The sequence below is a fragment of the Erpetoichthys calabaricus genome, chromosome 4 (assembly GCF_900747795.2).
Source record: "Erpetoichthys calabaricus chromosome 4, fErpCal1.3, whole genome shotgun sequence".
NCBI classification, from domain to species: domain Eukaryota; kingdom Metazoa; phylum Chordata; class Cladistia; order Polypteriformes; family Polypteridae; genus Erpetoichthys; species Erpetoichthys calabaricus.
In genome coordinates this window covers 66161413-66180853 of record NC_041397.2, presented here as the reverse complement: position 1 = coordinate 66180853, position 19441 = coordinate 66161413, and the positions used below count along the sequence as shown (strand labels likewise).

General features: G+C 36.8%; 1 protein-coding gene across 1 annotated transcript in view; it reads right to left on the bottom strand.

The window, feature by feature from the left end:
• uggt2 (UDP-glucose glycoprotein glucosyltransferase 2) overlaps positions 1–19441 on the bottom strand; it is a 638028-nt gene that overhangs the window by 274796 nt on the left and 343791 nt on the right. Inside the window, exons 17-19 of the mRNA XM_028799549.2 lie at positions 11941–12072; positions 9124–9288; positions 842–965 (exon numbers count right to left, since the gene is read on the bottom strand). Of these exons, the coding sequence (XP_028655382.2) occupies positions 842–965; positions 9124–9288; positions 11941–12072 (421 nt within the window). The remainder of the gene's footprint in view (positions 1–841; positions 966–9123; positions 9289–11940; positions 12073–19441) is intronic.

The window sequence follows — 19441 nt, the reverse complement described above, 5'->3', positions numbered from 1 at the left end:
TCAATTCATCAAATAACCAGACAATGAGCTAAAATATCCACATAAATTACCATTGAATGCTGAACTTAAAGTACAGTCCCAAAATATTTTTAAATCTTACTTACCCCATCTACATTGTAGTGGTGGCCAAGAAAAATATTTAATCTCACATTTTCATGGAGCTTGTCCCCTTATTTGTTGGACAAGAGTCCTGTCTTCAGTCCTAAAAGTGACTCCCATGAGGCTTTAGGTTTCCTGTTTTTATGCATGCTGATAATTCAGGAGCATTTGACAATATTTTAGCAAAAATTAAGTACGTGTTTTGCATATTTTGAGAATAACAACTGGATAATGGACATGTGGATTATGCAACACAAATAACGTGAGGTTATCTTTATCCATGTATGTTTTTTAACATCATTTCCCACTGTAAATTTCTGGTCAATATTGCCCCCTATTTTGTTATAAATTTCTTTCTCCCTGTTCTGCATGAAAAAAAAAGGAGATTAACATTTTTTCTAGGTCAAAGTACAAGGGGTAAGTAACCTATAAAAAAAGATATCATTTTTGGGTGGAGCATTCCACTAAGGCAGGGGAAGAGGAAACTGTTGATGGACTAAAAGTGGAAAAAATAATATATTTGCAACAGGCATTTGCTTTTTTGCAAACACTATGATCAAGAGGTCCCAAACACTAGATATAGCATTATAGAAATGTGACCCTGTCATATCAAATCAACACATAAGGAATATCTGAATATGTTTGAACAAGAGAACCCAGAAAACAAATGACTGATAAAACAAAACCATACTATACTGTAACAAAATAACATAAAATTCTTATATAAAAAAATTACATTTACCAGGTTTTGATGTTAGATCAAGATATTCTTTTTTAGAACTCAGAATAAGTGGATTCATTCTTGAAACAACGTTTGACTGCTTCATGAGGAATTGTAGTGCATCCATCTCATCAGTCATCTCACCCTTTCATAAGGAAGAAAACGGTGAACAAAAACATTATTGGGTTCAAGTTAGTTTGCATTCAACACATAAGAACAAGGTTTTATCTTAAAGTTGTGGCTTATGTAAAAAAATGTAAAACAAGAACACAACTATGGTGTCTAATAAAAAAGAGCAATTTGAATCCATGCCAATAGTTGCTTTGGTGGAAAAATATTTAGTATTAGTAGTACTTATAGTAGAATATAGTATTTAATTGTAACAACAGAAAACTACAATTACAGAAACAATAACAGTAAGTAATTTCAGTATATTTAGTTATATTAACAGCTTAAAAGATTTTTTAAAAGCAATGGCATAGCATGTTTTGTAAAGCAATTTTAATATTCTTCTCACACCAGTGTGTTGCTTCTCTTTAAGGCAAATTGTGCACATTAAAATTCATACCAGATGTAACTGTGATGCGAGCCATGACTTATGTATTTGTGAAGAGCTGTCTAGTGATATCATACTATAGAGAATCACAAGAAGAGTAATGTAAAAAGCTTTGTTTTTGTCAATACAAAACATGTTTAACAGAAATACCATAATACACTGACATCAGTAAATAAATTTATCATTTTTTACAAACTATAAAACTAAATTCTGATTGTATAAAAGATTAATATTGTCAAGTCAGAAATCTGAATTCGCATTGTCCTAGGGCTGAATATATTTTTATATTTTTTTATTTTATTGATTTTATTGTAATCATTCCATACAAACACATCAATTTTTACAAAAATAGGATTGAAAACAAATCAACCCCACCCCTGAGAAAGAGAGCATGGTCAACAGAGTAAATCTTAAAGCTAGTAAAAAATAAGTAAAGCGATGAGTTTAATAAGCGGATAAAGATTAATGGAGAAGAAAAAGAAATGGGAAGAGAATCCGCATTCTCAGTGCTTTAAAGAGCATAATCTAAAATGCTATTGATTAGATCCTGCCAGGTTTTGAAAAAGTTCTGCAAAGATCTTCTAAGTGAGAATTAGATTTTTTTCCAGTTTCAAATAGTATAAAACATCAGTTATCCACTGACTTAAAAGAGGTGAGTTAGGATTCTTCCAGTTGAGCAAGATAAGTCTACGTGCCAATAGTGTAGTAAAGGCAATTACAGTTTGTCTGTCCTTCTCCACTTTAAGCCCATCTGGAAGTACACCAAACACAGCTGTTAAAGGGTTAGGAGGGATTGTGACATCAAGGCTGTCTGAAAGGCATTTAAAGATTTTGGTCCAAAATGATGTTAATTCGGCAAAGGCCCAAAACATTGGGCCTAATGAGGCTGGAACTTGATTGCAGCATTTGCAGGTTGGATCTTGCCCTGGAAACATTTTGGACAATTTTAAACAAGATAGATGCACTTGATATATAATTCTGAGTTGAATAATTGTATGCTCTGCACATATGGAGCTCAAGTGAATTCTCTGCATTGCTACCTTCCACTCCTTTTCTGAGATATTGAGTAAGAGATCCTTTTCCCACAGTCCTCTTGGATTTTTTAAAGGAAGGGACTGTAACATGGTTTTATATACTGTATTGCAGAAATGCTGTCTGAGTCCTCGAAACTGAGCAATATTTTTTCCAGCATACAGGGAGGTGGGAGATGAGGAAAATCGGGCAGGTTCTGTTTAACAAAGTTTCTAATTTGAAGATAGTGAAAGAAATGTGTTGCTGGAAAGTTAAATTTAGAATGTAATTGTTTGTAGGATGCAAAGACGCTGTCTAAGTATAGATCTCTAAGTGATTTAATCCCAATTGTTTTTCAGATATTAAAAACTGCATATGTTTGCGAGGGTTGAAAAAGGTGGTTCTCGTGCAGAGGTGCCACAGATAAAAACGTCTCTATCTTAAAATGCTTCCTACATTGGTCCCATATTCTGAGTGAGTGAAGCACAATTGTGTTGTTAGTATATTGGCAATACCTTGCATTTATAGGGGCACAAAGCAGGGAATATAAAGAAGTACTGCAGGATTTTATTTCTATTGCGGACCAAGCCTGTGTGTGTTCATCTATTTGTGTCCAGGTTTTTATAGCTTGTATATTTGCTGCCCAGTAATAAAATTGAAAGTTAAGTAGAGCCATGCCACTTTCTGCCTTGGGTCTTTGTAGGGTCGCTCTTTGGATATGTGAATGTTTTAAATTCCAAATAAATGAGGTTATAGTTGAATGTAATTGCTTAAAAGATGATTTATTGATGTATATTGGAATGTTTTGAAATAAAAAGAGAAGCTTATGAAGCTACAGTGAGATGAAGGGTTGACCATCTATGCAAGTCTTGTTTAATGTTTTCCATACAGACGGCAAACTTTTGTTGATGAACAGCTTTAGGTTTACTTGTGATGTTTACCCCTAGGTATTTAAACTGATCTGCAATGATAAAAGGGAAGGTGTCAAATCTAATATTGTATGCTTGAGAATTCACTGGGAAGAGCACACTTTTATTTAACTTAATTCTGAGACCAGAAATCTTTTGAAATTCTGTAAGTGCTGTTAGGACTGCAGGCACAGTATTTTTTGGGTCTGATATATACAGTACTATATCATCTGCACATAGAGACATTTTCTGTTCAATATATATGAATATATTTTTATATCTGCAAGACTGGTCTGTCTCTTCTGGGGTTTGATGGAAAGGGTACATGGAGGAAGACATTGAGAGTTAAACAGTGGCTTAACTGTTCTCCACTAAGACTGCAACAAACAAGACTGCAAGACCCCTGAAGTCATCCAGGCCCTTTGTTAATGTTGGGTCTCTTTCACTCCATCAGCAATTTAAGCCTTCAATGCCACTCTCTCAACCAGGACAGAAAGCAGACAACATAATTCCCCATCAGTCTGCATTTATTTTTGAAGATTCACTTCAGAAGAAGTATGGCCACATTAGATGGGGTAGGCCATGTATCCAGTACAGACAAAATTGCCATTATTTGTGAAAAGCTGCAATGGATTGCTTTTTGCTTTAAGATTTGCTCAAACAAACTACAAAAAATTGTAACTGAAATCTGAACTCCTTTGCCTCATAAATTTGGAACTTTAACTCATAGATATTTCATCCTAAGTATTTTGTCTAAGTTTACATAAATTCTGTTTTTGTTTCATCTCAATGTACGACACACATTTAATGTTAGAATGGCTGCTCAGTCTCTAAATCAAACACCAGATGAGAGTATCTATTCAAAAGATAACTGGACACAGTACAGATAAACACTCTTGACAACATAAAATGATATAAACGATGGCCCACCCAAGAGATAGAGACTGTATTCTATCACAGAAAACCATCCACCCAGACATAGAAGACTTTGTGCATGCATTAGTCTGACTTCTGAGTTAAGACAAGCCATCTTAAAGACAAACCCTCTCACTTTCCTTGTCCCTCTTGACCTCCAGCACAGATGTCTCCTCTGGTACTATTATAATCATTGCTATTTACTTTGGCAAAGTTTTATTCTTTATTTCATTTTGGCTGTCTTTTGATTTTGCAACGCACAAAGATGTGTTAAGTGACCATGATCACCACCATCAGTGGAAGTCTGCTAGAAATACTTCGTAAGAGTTACATAGTGTTGTCAACTGAATGAATAAAGTCAATAATAAGCTTCAGTGTAGCTAATTTCTTCAATGTGGCCAAATGATAGGATCTATTTCTGAAAAAACTCATTAAATTTCTTGACTTTGATTCTTAGTTTGCCCTTGTTTGCTAGTTTTGACTTTGGCCTGTCACTCACCATGTGTATACCTCAAGTTTAATCTCCTAGTCTCAGCGTTTTCCTCACAATAACCATGGGAGACTGAAAACCTGGTGTGGGTAGATAGCCACTTCTTCTCTAAGTGTTAGAGGCTGAGGAGGGGAACATCCAATAGCGAGCAGCACGGTAAGGAGTAATGCATCATTAGTAAGTGTTAACAGTGTATCAGTCTTCAATGTCTTGTGGACACTCATCCATGCTGCTCAGACCAGAGCTAGTGAGTCTCTAAGAGTTAGTGATAGATTGTGCAGGCATCACATTAACAATCAGTGCTTAAGTGCAAGTATGTTTGGAGCATGTGTGTGTGTGTGTATAAGTTAAGATTAGGGTTTGTGAGAGTAGACCAATCTATAATGAACTTGGTGAGGCTCATTCCATGAAAATATACCACGGAACTCCAAATCTTCATGATTTTTGTCTTTTGTTATACACAGCTTATGCTATACATCATTTACAATGCCTTTCAAAACATAACCGTAGTACTAGGGTGTTGTACCGTGTTAGCCATTATGAATGTAGAGAAAAGCCAAGCAAAATGACACCTTTTATTGGCTAACTAGAAAGATTGTAATCTTTCTAGTTAGCCAATAAAAGGTGTCATTTTGCTTGGCTTTTCTCTACAAAACATGACCTTGAAATCATGATAAGTTCACCCCCTGTTACTCCATTCTACTTATGCACTGTAAACTCCAACCTAAAATAAAAAAGTTCAAAATTTACAAAAGCTAATTTAATGTAAATTGACTGAAAATGGAAACTAGAGAAATGCCCTGCATAATTGTGCAGCCCCTTTCTTTATAACAGTTGTAAATTAGCTCTGCTAATGACTCTCTGAACAAAGGGTGAACTGACTACCAGTTTTATTCTGATTATTTGAAGATAAAATCAACTGAAAGTATATTTTGTGGGAAAATCTTGTCACAGCAAGGTTTTGAATATGATAAACAGGATGCTTTTAAAAAATTAAACTTTTGCAAACACATATCATTAAATGAAAATAAAAGCATTTCAATAATATAAACATTACTTATTTGTTCAAGGCCATCATTAAGGGAATTAAAGGCATATCACATCACCAAAACCTTTCTTATATCAGGTCACTCCTCCAAAATGGGGAGGAAGGATCCATTGGCAAATTTTTTGAACCTACGACAGGCACATTGTAGTGTGTGTGAACTAATAAAATCAACTCAGATCTTTTTAGTCTAAAAACTAAGTGTTATCACTATAAATCCAAGCAAAGCTAATCACCCAAAGCATGATTTTATAGGAGTGTTTCTGCAACATATACTGGACTAATTGTCAGTATAAGTGTAAAACTAGAATAAACAAAATACAAAAAGAAATTTTAAGAAAACCCTGGCTCTCATCTAAACATTCAAAAAGGTGAATGAAGTTTATATTCCAGCACTGTAACTCAAAGCATAGAGATAAAACAACACTGGAGAAGCTAAAGAACAGAAAAAAATTTTAAAAAATTTAGAAAAATCTATGTGTTCCAATCACCAACTCTTCTCAATGTAAATCTAACATTTACCTTTCTATCTGAACAAGCTTGATTAGCGATGAAAGATCATTATTATTACAAGACACTGCAAGGAAATAGTAAAACTCACGTGCCACAGTGGCGGAGTAGGGGGGCAGAGTAGTATGTTTAGGCAATAAGACAATAAAGTGATAAATAAGTAAATACAGTACATAAATAAGAGTAGTAGAAGATACAGTAAATACAGAAAATAAGAACAGTTCTTCTGTCTTGCAGCGCAGACAACAAACAGGTTACTTACAAGATTTTATTTAGCAGGCTTGGGGTTGCACTACTATCTAGGTAGTACATACTGTACATGGTCAGTGATCTCAGGACTGTTATAAAAAGTTTTCTTTTATGTTCTTTTTGATCTTTGTTGTGCTATTTATTTCAGTTAATATTACTTTTGCTGATTATACACACAATACTGTACTTTGTTCTTGATTTTGATGATATCTGTAGGCTGCCTGTGATAAGTTCCATGTGTTTTGTGGGTGGTGCCACAAGAGGTGGGGCCACATGCCAATCACTGCCAGGAAGTTCCCTACATCCTATAAATCTGGAGGGTCTCCCACAGTATCTGACAGTTCAAATGTGCTTAGGAGAGATGAGTACTTGTATTTTGCTGTAATTGTTCTTAGTGATTTACAGGATATTTTGACCTATTGCTTTGTATTTCGACTATTCTTGGGGTTTCCAAGATAGAATATATTATGTCTTTTGTGCTTTTTCAAGCTTCTTAGTGTTACAGAGCGTTTTTCTTGGAAAAATAAATATTTTTACATATAAAGATTCCTTGTTTGCCCTTGTTACTAGCCGGGTTTGACAGTTTTCCCCTCTAATGGGCATTTTTGAGACTATGTACTTTGGAACTTTTTAGTGCTTGTGTCTCCAGCTCATAACAAGGACAGTGCTGAAAGTCAATACACAGTCAGAGCATGAGACTTAAATGAAGTCAAGCAGTAAACCAAAAGAAGAAAGAATTAGGTTCACCTTGCTAGTACAGGGTTGGACCCACTTTTACCTACAGAACTGCCGTAATTTGTTTTGGAATAGATTCAACAAGGTGCTGGAAACATTCCTCAGGGATTTTTGCCCATATTGACATGATACCATCACACAGTTGCTGTAGAGTCTCGGCTACTCATCCATGATGCAAATCTCCTGTCCAATCCATTCCAAAGGTGCTCTATTGGACTGAGATCTGGTGACTGTGGAGGCCATTTGAGTTCAGTGAACTCATTGTCATGTTCAATAAACAAGTTTGAGATGACCTGAGCTTTGTGACACGGCACGTTATCCTGCTGGAAGTAGCCATCAGAAGATGGGCACACTGCAGTCACAAGGATGGACATGGTCAACAAAAACACTTAGGTAGGCTTTGGTATTTAAACAATGCTCATTTGGTACTAAGAAGCCCAAAGTGAGCCAAGAAAATATCCCCCACACCATTATACCACCACACCAGCCTCAACCGCTGATACAAAGCAGGATGGATTCATACTTTCATGTTGTTTATGCCAAATTCGGACTCTACCATCCGAGCATCAGAGAAGAAATTGAGACTTTTCACTCCAGGCAACATTTTTCCAATCTTCTGTTATCTAATTTTGGTAAGCCAGTGCAAATTGTAGCCTCAGTTGCCTGTTCTTGTCAGTGTGGTCTCCTGCTGCTGCATCCAATCTGCTTCAAGGTTCGACATGTTGTGAGTTCAGAGATGCTCTTCTGCATATTTTGGTTGCAACGAGTGGTTATTTGAGTTACTGTTGCCTTTCTATCAGCTCAAACAAGTCTGGCCATATTCCTCTGACCTCTGGCATCAGCAAAACATTTTCGCCCAGACAACTGCCACTCACTGGATATTTTCCCATTTTCTGACCATTCTTTGTAAACCCTAGACATGGTTGTGCATGAAAAACCCTGTAAGTCAGCACTTTCTGAAATACTCAGACCAGCCCTTCTGGTACCAACAAATATGCCACATTAAAGTCAATTAAATAACCTTTATTCCCTTGGTTTGAACTTCAGCAGGATGTCATGACACTGTCTACATGACTAAATGCATTGGGTTGCTGCCATGTGATTGGCTGATTAGATATTTGCGTTAACAAGCAGTTGAACAGGTGAACCTAATAAAGTGGCCGGTGATATGTGTGTGTGTGTGTGTGTGTGTGTGTGTGAGTGTGTGTAGATATATATATATATATATATATATATATATATATATATATATATATACACACACACACAAACTCACACACACAATGGTACCTGCCAAATAATACAAAGAGTACACAACATGTGTTTTGCACTAATTGGGGTTCGATCCCTGCAAGGGGATGAAAAAGTACATACACCTGATAAGCCCCAATTAGGGCGAAACACGTGTATATAGTGCCCTCTATAATGTCTGCTCCTCCGTTTAAAAGTACAAATCAAACAATTCACATTTCATTAAAGTGCACATAGCAGAATTTAATTTAAGGGTATTTGTATACATTTTGGTCATTTTTTTCTATACATATAAAGAGTAGGGAGTGATTGTTCACATGCTGGTGGAAAAATGTTTCTGTCATTGTCATCTGCCAGACAGGGGATCAAGAACCATAGACGGGCTCAGAGAGGTTGCAGCAGTATTTTTTTCTGTTTTTGCTTTAAATTCATCCCATACTGGGATTATCAGGTCAATAAACTACTTTTTCTGGGCATCATTGTGAATTTGGTGCCATTTTGAGAGCAACCCATTCTATTCACGCCAGTGAATAACTGAATCAAACTCCAACTCAAAGATACAGCAAATATGGACATGTAAATTAGAAGAATGTAAGTTTAGCATGGGAAAATTAATGAACCGATAATGCTTACCGTTAGTACAGCCTTCTGAATGAAATTAGTTGAATCCATGATATGCTGCATGGTAACAATTTCTAGATCATCAAGATTCAATGCCTCCTGAATGAATGGCAAACCATTGAAGAGAATTTGTGGCAGTGGACCCAACCCACTCTTCTTATAAAAGGCTCCTCCATCCTGTTAGATTAAACATGCCACACCATTAAGTTCAAAGGGGAAAGACTATTTCATAAAACTTTTCTTTTATCTTCAACTGTATGCAAGAAAGAGTGCAACAGTATCTTCCCTCACCCACTTTGCCAAATGGAAATGTGTGCTAAAATGAAAGAATTTCCAAACATTTACAAAAAAAAAGTACTGCTGTAATAATTATATAACAGCAGAATTATAGAGAAAACTGTACATCATGAACTAAGGGAAGGAATGTCTGCTTAGTGATCTAACATATGGCACATACTAGACAGGGACTTTTTCTTTTTTTGGTAAAGACTCCTTTCTTGGTAGCTCCTAATAAGATGTCAGTTAATATTCTGTTCATGTTTATGTAAGACTAGCTGTCCTCCGTGGCTCTGCCCATGTAATAGTGAAACAGAATGGTAAGGAGGGCTCCACCCGGCTCCCTACTCCTGACATCACTCTTCCTCCTCCGCTCAGCCTGCAGCTTCTGTCTCAGATTATTGCGAATATATCACTCCTGCAAGCAAACTATGATACATAGTGCAATGAGAGAAGTCACAAATCAACCGGAATGTTCAAGCAAATAATAGAAAAAACCCAATCTAAATCCGTTAAGTAGTTCTTTTGTGAAAAGCAAGCAGACAGACAGACAGACAGATGTTGGATTTTTATATATATAGAGATGAAACATTGTATCATGTCTATTTCTGCACTACTCTTGATTGACTCTCTGCAGATGCTGCAAGTTTGTCATGGTTGAATATATAAATGCAAGTAGAAGTGTCTGAGAACATTTCAGCACAATCAGAAGCAGATGGTTTAAATAAAAAGAAATCAACTTTGCAATTTACCTGTAGAATTAAAAATAAAACAAATGAAAACATGTAATATAAACAGCATGTGCAGTGTTATCCGAAAAATAATAGTCTACAAAAGGGTGCTCTAAATATGAGGCCTGCATCAGGAAAAGCAAATAAACTGCCACTCTATAACTATATTTTGGGGGAAGGATTGCCACATTTGTACACTACTGTGCTGCCCCAATAACATATCTTTAAGAAAGGTCCATCATGCGTTTAATAAAGCACATGGATTTCAGGATGTCTCTTTCAATAGAGAAGTGGGCGAAGTGATAAATAGCGCTTTCCATTAACACAAGGAGCCAAAATACAACAGCAGCCATTTCCTATTACAGTTGTTCTTTATGCATATTTTTAAGACACTTTTTTTTTCTTTTTTTACTTTTTTCAGGTTTTTTCCTGACACTGTTTGGCAAAGAACAAGATGTCAATTTCTCTGAAATTTAGAAATGACTTTGAACCATGTCAAAAATGCTTGACTGCATTTTGCACATAATTTAAAGATTGCACAAAATACAATGTAAAGATATAATATGACAATTCAAAAAACACATAGAAAATTAAGTATATCCTTTATGGTTCTGTGGTATCTTTTAGGTGCTCCCACATTAGTTCTCCTTTTAATGAACTTATACACTATACACTGTATGTAAATATTGTACATTTTGTAGGATTCTTTTCCAATTCAAGATGTTTTGGTGCCAATGGCTATTCTGGAAATACTGAGTATTCTGTGGGAAATATACCTGGACAGGGTTTAAGTCCAGCACTGGTCACACTCATAGACATCCACACACCCAGTCATTTAAGCATGTCCTATTTAGAGGTGCAAGTTCACCCACCATCCTTAGTTTTATTTCTTTTGGAAGTGTTTTAAAAGAAAAGCTTGTCAATCTTATTGAGAAATCCAAAGCTGCTATTCAGTCCCATGTATAAATCAGATCTATGATTTAGATCTGTGACAGGTTTATCAATAATATAAAAAACACTTCCAACTACAAATGTCTCTCAGCAATATATTGTAAGCTGACACAAAGGAGAAGCAACTAAAACATACTGTCAGCTTGGGAATCAGTTTTAACAAAGCTGAACGTCACCGTTTTTATGGAGCAACACTGACAAAAGTGTGGGCCTGTTTGTAGATCAATACCCACGGCCAAAAAAGTGAATCTTCACTTAACTGGAAACAGCTTTTACCTGAAGCACTGAAGAAGTCTATTTCCACACTGTGTGCTGACCCAACCTCACAAGTTGGTAAGAGCAACATACAAAATGAGACTCAATGTTTATTGCTTTTTTTAATTTGATAAGATTCATGTCTGAATACTTTTTGAAAATTTCTTTTACTTAATTGCTCAGGAACTTGTTATTTGTGCTGATAACATTTTGATAGCACTTGTTTTTAAGGATAGAGAATCCAACCAATCATTTAGTGCATTTCAAAAGAAAAGACATCACAAAAGTAAACAATCTGAGCTTTGACAGGCCACAGAATAATATGACAGATAACCTTGCTTATGGAATTGTCATCCAATATTTCTGATCTCTAATTTTTTTTGCCAGCACCACTGCGACTGGAGCCCTACTAAACACTATTTGTTAACATGTCACTAACAGAACATTAAACTGCAATTCACTATATTAAATTAGTTTTTTTTTTTTGTTTTTAAGATTTTAGAAGATAACTTGCCTTGCTTTGAGGGGAACGGCTGATTATATTTTTATTCTGTTTTATTTACTATTTTACTAAGAAAAAAAAATAGTATTTGCTAGAGGAGTCCAGTTTACTCACCTTCCTATTGTTATCATAGGGTGAATCAGATCCAATGATTGTATCAACATTTGCACGAGGATATTTTTTGTTTAGGAATTTAATCAATTTATCAATAGTTAATACCTCTCCACTTTTTAGACCAGAATATACCTGCAAGTGCATAAAAAAAAAAAAAATAATGATCACCTTTCGAGCATATACTGTAACATTTAATATAAACATCCTCCTTTTTGATTTTGCAACTAGAGAGACTATATTTGAAACTATCATACTTTCACTATTTATGAAAAACAGAATTCAGTCATCAGAATATAAAAACTGAATGTGAGATGTTCTATACCAAGTAACATGAAACGCATCCAACAACTTAACAATTTAAATAAAGAAGTATATAGACCTGTCTCACTTAAAATAACCAAAGAAGGTAAGAAGAAATATTCAACATAACAAAACTTCTGTTAGTAATTTTTAACAGTCACTCTACATAGGATTACCCAGATAGCAAGGACCTTCTTGGGGCAGATATGGCAATAGGTTAGAACAAGATGAAAACAGTTGGGTGGGGGAGAATGGGAAATTCACAGTTTCAATAATAAATGTTAGTGTGGATGAACAAAGACTACGAAGAGAAAGCAGACTTGGTTACCCTGGAAAAAAATCCACCAAAAGCAGTCTAGCAATAAGAGATCATGACACCCTTTTGAAGAGGCCCACACAATTACAGGGGATCAGCTAAGTTCTATCAGGTGCTAGTGGCTTCCTGCATGTGGCAGAAGACATACCATCAACAAAGACTAAAAATGCAACAGCCCCTAACACAGAGAGCGAGCCACTAAAGGACTGCCAAAAATGAAGAGAGGAATTCCACTCAATAGGCGATGTCTTGCTCCACCATCAATCAGCCTAGAAACTGCCTTGCAGGCCTCCCGCTTCTAAAGGCTTTTAAGAGATCAAAATGTATGGATGAAAGAATGTCCATTTAAAAGAATGAAGACAGAAAGTCTGCGTAGTAATATGTTGCAGCAGGCAGAGAATGACCCCTACTTCAAAGTATAGCTATACACTGTATAGCGTCCTTTTCAGGAAACACTCAACTGCATATACGTTTGTGGTCCAATAAGGTTATAATAGAGTTCAGAAATCCTGATCGGAGAATAGGATGTAGCTGCTGTAATAGTGATCACAACAGCTTCCTACACACAACACATGTATCTCATGTCTCTTGTTTACAAAATGATTGTGATGCTAGAACTGTATTATACATTCTTTTGTTACTTTAATGTGAACTTTCCCGACTTACAAATAAAAAGTTTACTGTATAACAGTGTATGCTTCATCTTGTAGGCAGCAGCACCCAATTTCAAGTATTGTGTGTCTCTGGAACTTTGTTGTGTTATCTCTCTGTATTTAGTCAATTAAGGTACACTACAGTACCCCATAAAGCTTTGCTAGGTACTATATAAAATTTGGTTTCCGCACAACGTCCAAATCGTATAATGTCCTATTTTACAGATGATATTGTGGACATTAAGCAGCGCACACCTGTACATTCCCTTAATACACAGAGTTTAATCTTCTGTTTTATAATATGAATAAATACAAGCAGGCCATCTAAAAGCATGAAAATGTAATGCAAACTTTTGAAATCATGCTAAAAAGGCAAAACTGAAAAATTTAATTAGTACAAGATTTATGCAGGGACTATCCTGGAATTTAATCAAAAAGGAATTTGTATAGTCTTTGTTTCTCAAGAAGTATTCCTGCCACTAGGAGGGCTGATCAAGTCTTTAACTTCTTCAAATGCTATCCATGAGATACACTGCTAGTCGCATACACACCACTATCCCTAGTTTACTCATCTCCTGTGAACAGCAGCTAATAACGAAGGGTGGCTGTTGAAATAGTATTTGTAGCAGAAGGATGAGCTGAATAGAGCTATTAAGAAGTAAATTGTGTTTATACAGTTGAAGAAGAAACTGATTATTGTTTCATGGTAGTAACAATTCTTCAGAAATGGACAGTGACAGCATGAGTTCTAGTGAAGCACAAGAAGGTGATGGCTTAGTTCAAAAGGAAAACTATGATGCTACATCTAAAACAATACTGGGTGTTCAGTATTTCTACTGAAAAATAGGTGAGGTTTATTGGTAGCTTGACAGAAGTGCCTGAAGGCTGCAAACTGATGAAACAACTAAAGCTAATTAGACTAGATAAAATAAACTTTATTAATCCCATGTGGAAATTCAAATGAATTCAGCATCAGAAACAAAAAACAAGTGTGCATGGAAGATAGTTTACAGACTCAGATAAGTGTTTTTCCCCATTGGACCAGGGATTGGCGCTATATTCTAACATTATCTCTTCTCACCCTGTACAGACCATCTGAAGAACATGCTTCCTAGAACACATCATGTCTGCTTTCGGTCTCAATGAACCCATCTATCAAAGATGTCACTTCCACCTACGGTCCTGTTGAGCCCTCCTCTTCAAGCCTACCAACTACTGTATATAACGGCCATCTTAGATCTAAGTTCTCAGTTCTGTTTTGGACTCATGTCTTTAAAGACATGTTGTTTTACTGCTTCAATTTGCAAGACATTACCAAGTATACAGGATGGCTACACCAAACCTTTTTATGTGTTTCTTTGTTTATTTTACTATATAGGTATATCTTATACATATCCTTCTGTTCCTCCACAGTGCTGGGAAACCTTCTAGTGATGGTAATCGACTCTGCTTCTTCTTCTCTGAGCAACTGACTAGACAGAACTCCTTCACAGCTTGACCCATTTAATGCAAAGCGCCCATTAGAGGCAGTATTTTGTTGTTGATTTCGTGCCACTGTGTGTTTGTTTTTGTTTGACATAGAAGTAAGCACGAACAGCCAGATTGGTACCCCAACATTTCTCATTTCCCATAACCTGTCATTCCCTCAGGCGACCACTATATATATATATATATATATATATATATATATATATACTGTATATATATATATATATATATATATATATATATATATATACATACTAATAAAAGGCAAAGCCCTCACTGACTCACTCACTCACTCATCACTAATTCTCCAACTTCCCGTGTAGGTGGAAGGCTGAAATTTGGCAGGCTCATTCCTTACAGCTTACTTACAAAAGTTAGGCAGGTTTCATTTCGAAATTCAAAGCGTAACGGTCATAACTGGAACCTCTTTTTTGTCCATATACTGTAATGGACTGCAGCTCGCTGGCCGTGGGAGGCAGGGTTGTGTATCGCATCATCACGCCTCCCACGTAATCACGTGAACTGACTGTGAACGCAGTACGTAGAAAACAAGGAAGAGCCCCAAAGAGCGCTGAAGAAAACATTCATTACACAATTGAGAAGGCAGCGAAACAATAAGAAGCGAGCGAGTGACGCATACGAGCATATTCGTAAGTGCAGCTAAGGCGGAAACAAAGCACGGTGTAAACCATAAGTTTAAATTAAGTTTGGCAAGATTGCTTTTCTCCTGTACAACTATACGTTGCATTCTCAACAGTAAGCTTGCACGACTTGGTCATATTACAACCGGAGTGCTGAACTGACGTGGTATACAAAGACAACTATAACTATAACAATCGTAATAAACGAACAATAAAACAATACAGAACCGCTAAGCAAGGAGAAAGGACGGCCTTATATGGCGTTCGTTTATAAAACAGCGGACAGGCCGTGTAAAGGCAGCTTCACAAAAAAAACAGATCCTTAACAAATTGTTATTGGTATATTTTCCCTCAATTTAAAAAGGTTTTCTTTTCTTCTTAATTAAAATTTAAAAGCAATACTTCACCGCTGCGAAGCCCCTCTAGCGCTGACGTCCGAGGTTCGATTCCCGTAAGGGAGTGCAGTGAGTGTGTACGCCTGATGAGCCAAGAAATAGGGCGAAACACGTGTCGCGTACTCTTTGCATTATTTGACAGTAAACTATTTTCAACCATTCTATGATCTGCTTCTCACAACTGAAGGCACCGTGGCTGATGTTAGCTGACTTGCTGGCCAACCATAAGCGTTACCTGGTAGGTAACCACCCATACAATCAGATTGTGATTCAGACTACGAATGCCGTGAATGTAATTAACCCGATCTACATGCTGTCAAATAAACGAACCACACGCCGTGGCGCAATGTTAGGGGCTTCGCCTCTAGCGCTGACGTCCGAGGTTCGATTCCCGTAAGGGAGTGCAGTGAGTGAGTACGCCTGATGAGCCAAGAATTAGGGCGAAACACGTGTCGCGTACTCTTTGCATTATTTGACAGTAAACTATTTTCAACCATTCTATGATCTGCTTCTCACAACTGAAGGCACCGTGGCTGATATTAGCTGACTTGCTGGCCAACCATAAGTGTTACCTGGTAGGTAACCACCCATACAATCAGATTGTGATTCAGACTGCGAATGCCGTGAATATATATATGTGCATATGTGTATACATATGTAGATATGTATATATTTATATGAAAATATATATGTAGATATGTATATATATATGTAGATGTGTAAATTTGTATATGTATATATGTATATGTGGATGTGTATATGTATGTATATATATGTATATGTAGATATGTGTATATGTATATATGTATATGTATATATATGTTTACATAACCTCTTTAACACACTAATTTATTTTGCTAGTATACAGTACTGTGCAAAAGTTTTAGGCAGGTGTGAAAAAATGCTGTAAACAAAGATTGCTTTAAAAAATGGAAGTGTTAATCATTTATTTTCATCAATAAACAAAATGCAGTGAATGAAAAAAAGAGAAATCTAAATCAAATCAATATTTGGTGTTGACCACCCTTTGCCTTCAAAACAGCATCAATTCTTCTAGGTACACTTGCACACAGTTTTTGAAGGAACTCGGCTGGTAGGTTGTTCCAAACATCTTGGAGAACTAACCACAGATCCTCTGTGGATGTAGGCTTCCTCACATCCTTCTGTCTCTTCATGTAATCCCAGACACACTCGATGATGTTGAGATCAGGGCTCTGTGGGGGCCATACCATCACTTCCAGGACTTCTTGTTCTTCTTTACGCTGAAGATAGTTCTTAATGACTTTGGCTGAATGTTTGGGGTTGTTGTCCTGCTGCAGAATAAATTTGGGGCAAATCATACGCCTCCCTGATGGTACTGCATGATGGATAAGTATCTGCCTGTATTTCTCAGCATTGAGAACACCATTAATCCTGACCAAATCTCCAACTCCATTTGCAGAAATGCAGCCCCAAATGTTCAAGGAACTTCTACCATGCTTCACTGTTGCCTGCAGACACTCATTATTGCACCGCTCTCCAGCCCTTCGACGAACAAACTGCCTTCTGCTACAGCCAAATATTTCAAATTTTGACTCATCAGTCCAGAGCACCTGTTGACATTTTTCTGCACCCCAATTCCTATGTTTTTGTGCATACTTCAGTCGCTTGGCCTTGTTTCCACGTCGGAGGTATGGCTTTTTGGCTGCAACTCTTCCATGAAGACCACTTCTGGACAGACTTCTCCGGACAATAGATGGGTGTACCTGGGTCCCACTGGTTTCTGCCAGTTCTGAGCGGATGGCATTGCTGGACATCTTCCGATCTCGAAGGGTAATAAGCTTGATGTGTCTTTCATCTGCTGCACTAAGTTTCCTTGGCCGACCACTGTGTCTACGATCCTCAACGTTGCCCGTTTCTTTGTGCTTCTTCAAAAGAGCTTGAACAGCACATCTTGAAACCCCAGTCTGCTTTGAAATCTTTGTCTGGGAGAGACCTTGCTGATGCAGTATAACTACCTTGTGTCTTGTTGCTGTGCTCAATCTTGCCATGACATGAAACTGTCTTCCACAACCTCACCTTGGTAGCAGAGTTTGGCTGTTCCTCACCCAGTTTTAAGGCTCCTACACAGCTGTTTCTGTTTCAGTTAATGACTGAGTTTCAACCTACGTGTGACATTGATGATCATTAGCACCTGTTTGGTATAATTGGTGGATCACACACCTGACTATAATCCTACAAAATCCCTGACTTTGTGCAAGTGTACCTATAAGAATTGATGCTGGTTTGAAGGCAAAAGGTAGTAACACCAAATATTGATTTGATTTACATTTTTCTTTTGTTCGTTCACTTTGCATTTTGTAAATTGATAACAATAAACAATCATTATTTATATTTCTGAAAGCATTCTTTGTTTACAGCATTTTTTCACACCTGCCTAAAACTTTTGTACAGTACTGTATATATATATATATATATATATATATATATATATATATATATATATATTTTAATTCCTAAGCTTTCAATTACAGGAATATAAGGCAATATAGAGCAAACGAGGAGGGGAGGATAGGTGAATTGGGGGGGATTGATGAGGTGGGGATCGGAGGTTGTTGGTCAAAAGTCTTAATTATTATTTGCATGTTCTTCTTTCAAGCCAACATATGCTGGGTTCATGTCCAAATGTCTGTTAATGGTATTTGCATTGGATTGCTGCATTACTAGTTATGCTAAGAGTCCTGATAATGAAGATCCCATTGGCATGACTTCTTTTTGTCTGTACTATTTTCCATTAAAATGAAAGTGAGTTTTCTAGCAAATTGAAACTAGATTCAATATATCGTTCATGGCCAGCTTTGCAGCGATTTGAAAGAGTGGCTCTGACACACTACACTACATTGATGATGCATTTGTCATGTTAAAAAATGATCAACTGAATGGTTTTCATAACCACATCAATGCAATAATCCCTGCAATTCAGTTTACCATGGAAAAAGAAATAAACCAGCGCATCAATTTCCTGGAATATCCATTGAAAGAGGTAATGACTCCACCCTGATTACAGGTGTTTATTGGAAGGAATGTTATGCAAACAAAATATTGCACTTTACTAGCAATTCTCCGTCATCACATAAATGGGGATGTGTTAAGACTCTGTTCAGAAGAGTTTGCACCCATTGTAATACCAAGGAGACTAGAAAGAACGAAAGGCGCTGTCTTTACCAACTGTTCACATCAAATGGCTAACTAAAGACATTTATCAGACAATGCTTACATAGGAGACACCAGAGACCCCAGCAAATAATCAACTCCAACTTGACCCCCAATCTCCCCCATCCCACCTGGCACACAGTTCCTTATCATCACTGTGTATCAGAAGGTAAAGCACTTATCCCGTCCAGAGCAGGCACCAATGTAGCACACAAGCCTACAAATATGCTGCACAGTCCTTTTTAATGCTAAAAGCAAGAAATCAGCAGCAGAGACACGGAACGCAGTTTATAGCATACCATGTAATGCATGTAAAATGGTATACCTAGGGCAAACATCAAAAACACTTATATTCAGGAACATCAAACTGTAGTTAAAAGGATCCACGATCTCTGATTTACACACAAACAAGTTCAACCAGACACACCTTTAGATTGTACTCACTGCAAGTAAGATTCCAGGCTAGTACTAAAAGTGACAGAGAATGGGCTGAAATGTGGCGATCCAATGAAAATG